At 36.3% G+C, this 8,825-nt stretch overlaps 2 protein-coding genes across 3 annotated transcripts; both read left to right on the top strand.

The window, feature by feature from the left end:
• Positions 1 to 1,899: 1,899 nt before the first annotated feature.
• LOC106327987 (26S proteasome regulatory subunit RPN13) lies at positions 1,900 to 5,210 on the top strand. 2 transcript variants are annotated; one of them, XM_013766327.1, is made up of 14 exons: positions 1,900 to 2,032; positions 2,237 to 2,296; positions 2,417 to 2,509; positions 2,603 to 2,662; positions 2,889 to 2,927; positions 2,998 to 3,072; positions 3,197 to 3,263; positions 3,440 to 3,512; positions 3,831 to 3,952; positions 4,044 to 4,067; positions 4,142 to 4,236; positions 4,679 to 4,756; positions 4,829 to 4,883; positions 4,963 to 5,210. In XM_013766327.1, the coding sequence occupies exons 2-14, from the start codon at positions 2,264 to 2,266 to the stop codon at positions 5,043 to 5,045; spliced, it is 897 nt and encodes a 298-aa protein (XP_013621781.1). In that variant the 5' UTR covers positions 1,900 to 2,032; positions 2,237 to 2,263; the 3' UTR covers positions 5,046 to 5,210. The 2 variants fall into 2 exon arrangements, with proteins under 2 accessions (XP_013621781.1, XP_013621782.1); XM_013766328.1 differs by having other exon boundaries at positions 1,913 to 2,032; positions 2,240 to 2,296.
• A 95-nt stretch (positions 5,211 to 5,305) lies between these two features.
• On the top strand, positions 5,306 to 8,084 carry LOC106327989. The gene is made up of 4 exons (XM_013766329.1): positions 5,306 to 5,708; positions 5,809 to 5,930; positions 7,001 to 7,121; positions 7,211 to 8,084. Exons 2-4 carry the CDS (start codon positions 5,896 to 5,898, stop codon positions 7,451 to 7,453), a joined length of 399 nt encoding a protein of 132 aa, XP_013621783.1. The 5' UTR covers positions 5,306 to 5,708; positions 5,809 to 5,895; the 3' UTR covers positions 7,454 to 8,084.
• Positions 8,085 to 8,825: the final 741 nt, after the last annotated feature.

Raw genomic sequence — 8,825 nt, forward strand, 5'->3', positions numbered from 1 at the left:
TAAGCCTTCCCCTTTGCAGAGTTTTATCCAACCAGCTGATAAACACTTGTGTGTGCTCTTTTTCCCTAACTTAGTTTTGTCCCACTGGATTTTTCAAGTTAGGTTTTTAATGAGGCCACAATCCTTAACCATATGTTCATTGTTGGTTCATTTTAGTTATCTAAGTCTTATGTTTTTAATCTAAGTATTTTTATGTAATGTTTTATTTACAACATGTCCTATGTTGTACTTAGGTGTGAGAGATATGCGTTTTAAGTGGTTTTGTATTTCTCAAAGGTCTTGTGCATGTACAAGACCTTGTCTCCTTGTTGTCTTTATATTCTGGTCGAAACTAAGTAATGCAATCATTATCTTTTCAGTTTAAAAACATGTTTATTTCTTCTCTTAAGTCTTGTCAAGATTTGAAGATTGCTGGTGTGTAATATTTAGCTTTGGTTTCTCTGATTTAGTGTGTAATATCTAGATCAAAAGCCTTGGAATATCAAGAGTTGAATCATACCTCTTGTGTTCCACAACATGATTCAGTTATGGTACCTCACAAACCAAAATTATTTATCAAAATAAGAATGAACAAACCAAGTATAACAAACAAGAAACTTAGAGATGAGTTCTACATCATCCACCACTACTCTCTCACATCAAACAACCATTAAACATGTGATGCATTTATTATTTACACTAACACTATCACTCAATAACTTGCTGATATATTGTGTGAGTGAATGAACACTTGTTATCAAGCCTTATGTATAACTAGATGCATGTGATATTGAAAGAAGTAAGCTAAAACCAAGAAATGAATACAACAAGTCAAATAACACATAGATGACCATGAAAAGTACATTTCTAATATGTAGGAGGCAAAAAGAAACAAAATAGCCTTTCTTGGGTTTTTGATGTTTATGTTGCTATGTGACATCGGGATTCAAAATTTCTTACCAAAAATCAAGGCCACGAGATTTCTAGAAGAACAACTAGTAAACTTTTTTCGCGACTCAAATAAATAACTTTCTTCATAGCTCACTTTCTTCATGATTTGATGTCGAGAGAAAGAGAATCTCGACGAGTCTTTTTTTTTAAAAAAATTTGTTTGCTTTTAGCTATATTAATGGTTAGCGGTATTATTGTCTTTTGATTTATCAACGAAGATTATATTTCTGATTTTTAATGCAAATCTCCAAAATAACACATTTCTAAGTTTATGTCACAAAATAGCCTTCAAAAACTAAAATAATTAAAATAGCATTTTATCTTTTGAAAAATTTAATTTTTTTTTATTTTTCAAAATTTGAAATCTTATCCCCAGAACCCAACTCTCCAGCTCTAAACCCTAAAACTTTAACTCTAAACCCTAAGTCCTAAACTCTAAACCCTAAACCGTAAATCCTAAACCCTAAACCCTAAATCCTAAACTCCATCCCTTAACTCTAAACCCTAATGTCTAAATTATTTTACCATTGGGGTATAAGTATATATTTATCTCTTTTGATAAAACATTAAATAATATTTTGGTCATTTTTATTCTTAAAAACTATATTTGTGAAAAAAACTTTTTTAGTGCTATCTTAATCATTTTCTCTTTTTTAATTTGAGAGACTAGTTTAAGATAAAAACTTAAATATGGTTACCTTGGAGAATTTCCTAAAATATAATTATCAAAGATTATATAAGAGCAATTTTCCTTTTGTAAAATTTTAATAAGAAACCATAAAAGAATATTTTTTTTGTAATAATAATTATCCTTTTCTAAATCTGTTTTGAAACTTAAACAAAAAATATTTGAATAATATATTTTAACACATATCAAAATCTTAAATTTTTAATTAATACATGTCCAAGTTAATTAGGAATTAAAAAAACAGAGCTTTATATAATAACAAGATTAAAGCGTAAACAAACAGGAAGGAAGGAATCGGAGGAAACATAAAAAAAAAAAAAAAGGGTTAAAAGGAAGAGACGAAGCAAATCGAAAGAAAAGCCGAGAGATCGATTATCAGCTAAATCCGTTCCTAGCGAACTTTCTTGTGAGAAGGTATTAATCTAATCTGCTTAAGATTTGTGCCTAGGGTTTTGTTCTTCCATCAGTATCTAAGGACTCGCTTTCAGATCTGCTTTCTATATTATTAAATTTGTATTCTCTCCTACAAAGTGCAAGTAGAAGAACCTGGCTCTAGCGATTAGTTTTATCGAAGAGCAGGATTGTGATTTCTCCGTGTACTGAAATATTATTTTGCAGTAGAAAGAGAGAGAGAGAGTCGGTGATATGAGTTCAAGTGAAGCTTTTCCCGTGGTGCAGGTAACTTGTACAAATTTACTCAGATTGTTGAATATAAAAGTTGCAACAGCTAACTTTTTAGTGTGTAAATTTTTTTTAAAAAAAGAGCCCCTCTTATCATATTTTGTGTTTCTTTGGCAGGAAATCATGCTTGAGTTTCGTGCTGGTAAGATGTCTTTGCAGGGAACAAGGGTTGTCCCTGATGCACGAAAAGGACTTGTCCGCATTGCTAGAGTAATGTCCCCCCACACACACACTTATTCACTTGTTCCAGTGGCACGTTACTGGTTACAATTAATCTGATCTCTTCTCTCTTCTCTCTTTCAGGGCGAGGAGGGACTGGTTCATTTCCAGTGGCTTGATCGAACCCTGAATGCGGTAGAAGATGTATCCTTTCCACTTTTAAAATAATAATAATAATAAATGGATTCAAAGGTTATTCAAATTTCAAGTCTTTGCTAGGCCAGTGGATTTGTGTCCTGAGCCAAACAACTTGTTCCTTTGAGGAACTCTCTTTTATTGCCTGAAATAAAACAAATTCAGAGACTTATTAATTGTTGCTACCAGTTGTGCTCCAATTACAGTGTTTTCTCCTTGACGATACCATTTGTAGGATCAAATTGTTTTCCCTGATGAAGCGATATTTGAAAAGGTATGCCCGTTCTATTTAAGTTGCTAGCATTTTTGATGTTCTAATTTCCCACAACTTGTTTTCTGTTTAGGTTAATCAATCATCAGACAGGGTGTACATTCTGAAGTTCAACAGTGATGACCGCAAGTTATTCTTATGGTTACAGGTGCTTTTTTTTTTTTAAATCTTTATACATGATATGTTTGTGACCTAATCAATTTCATCTTGATGCCTTGCTGATCTTTGATCTTATTTGTTTCTGGGAATTCTTTTTGTAACTAATTTTGCAGGAGCCGAGAGCTGAAGGTGATGCAGACATATGCTCTGCGGTCAATCAGTACCTTAATCAACCACTAGGTACGTAACATTCCTATCTTGTTTCAAACAGTCTAGGACTCTGCATTAATTCGCATATGAGCCTGAAAATGTTTTTGCCATCTCTCTGGGTATAACATATGCCCCTGATAATGCAAGCACTCAATGTGATAGCAGGACAGTATTGAATAAAATCTAATAAAGTTTCTGTTCACCAGAGTTTGGTGAAGGAGATGCCGTTGCTATCCCGGAGGAAGTGGAAGAGATTGCAGAAGACGATGTTTCATCCAGGTACTGATTATGTCAAACTCTTAGTTTTGCATAGCCATTTTATCTTCGTGAAACAGATATTTTCCTACTGTTTTTCTTATGTTGCATTTTACTTGTGACTACACTTTGCGGATTATTGTTTCTCTCGACAAGGGGTCGACAAATTTCGCTATCAAAAGCTTATCTCCTTCTCTTATGACAAAAAAAAAGAAAAAAAAAGCTATCTCCTTCTCCATGATTATGATATAAAGTATGTTATCAAGGAATATGCTATATTTGGTGTTGTAAGAACGCTATTATCTTTGCTGCAAATGTTGTTAACTTATTTATCCTTCATAGAGCTGGAAACTTGGTTATACCAAATGTGTCTACAGAGGTGAGTGATGTGTCATCATCGTCTGGACCAGTTAAGCTGGCAGACCTGCAAAGAATTCTGAACAACCTCTCTTCTGGTCCTGCAGGTAAAATTCTCAACCGCTTGGTACTCCCTTTCAATAAGCTTTTCTGGTTTCCCTCTTATATACTCATTCAGGTACGTTGATATTATTTTAGGTATCACTGAAGATGAAGACGAAGGTGAATATTTACAATTTTAGGTATTCTGTTTATTCAATGTTTACCACATCGTCCTCATGTTTCATCTTCCGAAGGCCTAGTATTAGGGGATATCCTGAAGCCCGAGTTGATTACGCCATTGCTTGAGATGCTACCGGTACAAGAACGATTGTCTTCGCATTTACCTGAGGTATGTGCTGGGCGTCAGTGTTTTATATATTTGATGAAGATGAGTATTTACATGGACTTGCAAGTTCTTTCTCTCTTTTAAATGTGTGATAGAAGCAACCGAGTCAAGTTGTAAATTTAGGGGAAGTAATAGGCACAGAGGGTCTCTAGATTATGAAATGATTTAGGGGTGGGATTAAAAATTTTTATGGGGTGAAAGGAGAGCTTTATATCTATCTGATGGTGTTGTTGTTTGAGAGTGGAATAGCTTTGATTGGGGAGACAGAATAATAGAATTCACACCAAGTAATTTCTTTTATATTTGATACCATAGACAAATTCAGAGTGGCCCCAACTTCCTTTCAATCTGTTAGCTCACTGAGGTCAACTGTTGTTGCCGAGTCATAAGCTGCCTAGGCTAATAACAATGTTCATGCACTGGACTAATCCAAGGACTTTGACAGGGTCACTGTAGGGCAGAAGATATACTGGAGTTGTTACAGAGCCCTCCTTTTCGTCAACAAGTAGATGCATTTACCTATGTAAGCCTCTCTGTGACAATGTTGTTTGCGTTCTTGGCTTGATATTCTGACTCCAATTTACTCTCGCTCTAGGTACTTCGCACAGGACAGATAGATTTGACTCAGTTCGGCATCGACCCAAGTAAATGTGAGTCTGGCTCTTACAATAGAATTTCCAAAAGCTTTTTGTTTCATTTTTATAAATACAGTTTTCACTCTTATTGTAGATAAGTTCACAGTTATCTCATTCCTAGAGGCACTCGAGGACTCGGTTTCATCGCAATCAAACGACGCAATGGATGAGAGTTGATCTTTTCATATTCTCATGATTTTGTTCCAAGTTCGACCTTTCAACTATGAAAATCATTTTCGTTGTTTGATGAATTTGGATTTATGAAGTTTTGTTGAAGTTTATGTGTTGGGATTTTATTGTGTCAGACACAGGTTTTCAAACATTGTTATCAGGTTTGATGAACAGTTTTCTCCATCCTGGGCCCTCCACGTCGGATTACACGTCAGTAATAGGAGACGTTGTGACACGTGTCCTTTTTAGCCGTACTCACCGTTTCATTAACGTTAAATTGGGCTATGTGTTTCTCATAATTTAGTGGGCTTTACTCAGTGATTGAGCCCAACACCAACCGCAGGATTTTTAGGGTTTTGACGTCTTCTTCTACTATGAAACGAACAGTTTTCTTCTTCGATTTCTCTGATACATCTATGGAGTTTCGTTTTCTTCAATCCGCGTTAATCATGGTTCTATGAATCTTTGATCTGACGTTCTGTCTGTTAATCATGGTTCTATGAATCTTCGATCTGGTGTTCTGTCTTCTCTTTATATAAATGAAAATTTTCTTCTAATTGATTCATCATCTTTATCGTGCTCTTAACTTCATCACCCCTTTATGAGCACGATCTATTATTGAATGCACCTTATTCCTATGTAAGGCGGTGTCTTCTAATCCTATAAAAGGTGAACCTTACTTTCCTTATAACATCATCATCTGAATTCTTGGAAACGATTAAGAATTTTTTTTTCTCTGAAATGACTAATTCATCGATTTTCTTTTCAGATCTGAAGTTCGGTCGATGCTTATCCACAGTTCAAGCACGGTTGCTCCGGTTCTGTTTAGCCAGAAACGTCAAAAAGCTGTGGGGAGATGAGGCGTGGATATGCTCTTTACTGGATTCTAAGGTATTTATTTAAAAACTTATGTTCATCATTTTCTTCAATTCATGTTCATATTTAAGTTGAATTATCCGGGCGTGTAATCTCTATCAAGGTTTTGAATTTAGATCTTTGTTAGGTGTTCTAAAACTTTCATCTTAATTAAGATGATTCATTTTTTGAAAATAATGTTCTTTTTTTTTTTGAATGAATGCTAAATTTATTCACAGAAAAAATCATTTTTACAACTAGTGCATACTGTTTACTATAGGACTTTAACCTCCAAAAGACAATTTAAACATTTGCAAATCTAGTAGAAAACCAAAATTGCATCATCTCATCCATTCCCTTGATCCCTTTCCTTCTCAATACACTGATTTTGTTTATGATCCTTTTATCTATCATTTTCTGCACCACGGTTAATGGGAGCAACTTATCCCCATGCCTCACCTTATTGCGTTCCCTCCACACTACATAAAGCACTAACTGAAACGCATAACGTATGCAGAACAGCCACTTCTTCTCCTTGTTTCTGTCTATAATGAGCTCCATAATCTCAGACCAGACTTTGGTATAAGAGCTTCCCATAATGCCTTTGACCGCCTTTTCCCATATTTGAGCAGAGTAACAGCACTCAAAGAAAATATGGTTTCTCGATTCAGTGCCTGAGTTACAAAGCACACAAGTGGTAACAATACCTTGGCTCCATTTAGCGATCCTATCCAAAGTCGATAATCTATCCCGAGCTGCTAACCATGCTATGAAAGCATATTTAGGGGTGGCTTGCTTCATCCATATACCTCGAGTCCAGAGACAGGAAGCTTTACTCTCTCTCAACAGCAACCAAGTTTTTTGAGTGGAAAATTATGTTCATATTGTTCTTAAACTAAACTCATGTTCAAAGTGTTCTTAACTCATGTTCATATTAATTTACAAATTGTTGGTTGATTATGTTTCTTTTTCAATGTGACTCTGTTTGTAAACTCATGTTAACAGTTTTCTTGAGCTTACTATCTCGAATTTCTCTTTCCGTTGACGTTTACAGTCTACTGCTTTACACGCTAACTTCCACAATGCCCAACTAAGTTAGAGAACAGAACCTTCACTTTCCAGCTGAAGCTCACTGAGTTCAACTTCACTTCAAAGCATCAGTCATTCACCATCTCCCACATATTTGAAAAGCATCAGCGTCCACCACTACCAAGCTTCGCTGAACAAGTAAGCACACTTACAACCATTAATTCAACTGTACTGAACAGAAACTTCTTTCCTGTTAGCTACTTTACTTTTTTTTTTTGTTTCTCCAGAGAAGTAACAATCAACCTGGTGAAGACATGCCACGAGCTGGAGCAGTGTCAAGTAAGCGATCTGGTGAGATTACCGGTGAAGCCTCTAAGAACACTGGTGCGAGTGATCGTCTTGGGATTGTTGAAGGAGGTGATGCTGATCCACCTATCCAATCTGATGAAGCTGTTTTTGTTGACTCCACCACTACCAATGAACCACCCACGGATGATGTGCGTGAAGGGAAAAAGCCACGCAGAGCTTAGCTTCCTAACTTCAGCATGAGTTGATGTTTCAGTCGTCATCCTCGCCTCTTATCTTTTCTCCGTCTTTATCCTGGTTTTAGTATTTTAAGGTGGATTGATTAACAAGCTCCATCGCTTTGAGGCCGCACGTCTATGATGTGACTCTACATCCCACTCTCAGTTTTAATTAAAACTCAAAGGATAAAGTGATAAACTTTTAAGTTCCTCATCTTCCCTCTTCCTACATATGAGCTACAGATAACGACGCCTGGACGACGTCACGTACATTATTTAATCAACCCTCCAACCGTCGTCCGTAGACCCCCCAGATTGTACCCCGTTTAATTATTAATCCGTCAAAAAATCACATGAAAATTAATTGTCTAGATCACAAACGGTCGGAGTCACTATAGGGATAACTTAATCTTGCTCAAGTTCCATCCATATCTCCATCTCGGTATCAATAACTTCATCAATGGGAGTCTGAGCCAATGTTGCCCACTTTGGAACTTCCTCAAGAAGAATAAGCCAAGAAGTTTCAACACTTGATGGCAACGTAAAAGTTGAAACTGAAAGGTTTCCATTCTTTTTGAATGTTGTATCTACATTTATTTTCATGCGTACACCTAAGTTTGGGAGTGTGGAACATCAACTCAATTCTTTTCGTCTCTTTCGGGTTTCCACGAGTTTTGGCTATATGTTTTTTTTTTTTTGAAAAAAAGTTTTGGCTATATGTTGGTATCTGGGTTTGATGTTATCTGCAGGCTGAGAGGCCTAAACACATTAACAGGGCGAGTAGAATCTGTGGTTAAGCGTAAATGACTTGCAAGGTTGTGTCGACTTTATTATGCCAATGCTTTTTAGGATTTTTGGTTGTTGTAGTATTGAGTTTGTAACTGTTACTTAGTGTTTTCTTATTTGGTTTTAGAAATTCTCAAATATGTAACTTTATTTTTTTATCATCGAGCATTGTAAATCAATCACGATACACTACAAGAAAACAGCGGCATACTGAGGGAAAAAATCGTCGGTATGTCGTCGGAATAAGGCTATTCCGACGACATACCGACGAAAAAAGTCGTCGGAAATAACTCCTCGGAAATTCATTTTTCCTCGGAAATCCCTCGGAATTTTCCGACGGAATTCTGAGGAACTGAATTTCCGAGGAAACTCCGAGGACCACTAGATCGTCGGAAAGTTCCTCGGAATATACCGAGGGAGGACTTCCTCGGTATATTCCGAGGAAATTTCCGATGGTCCAATCCTCAGAAGTTCCGACGAAATCTTCCTCGGAATTTGCATCGGGAATTTCCGAGGAACGTGGCCCTCGGAAATTTCCGAGGAACGTAGTCCCTCGGAAAATTCCGAGGAACATTCCCTCGGATTTTTTTTT

The sequence above is a fragment of the Brassica oleracea genome, chromosome C3, assembly GCF_000695525.1.
Source record: "Brassica oleracea var. oleracea cultivar TO1000 chromosome C3, BOL, whole genome shotgun sequence".
Lineage (NCBI taxonomy): Eukaryota > Viridiplantae > Streptophyta > Magnoliopsida > Brassicales > Brassicaceae > Brassica > Brassica oleracea.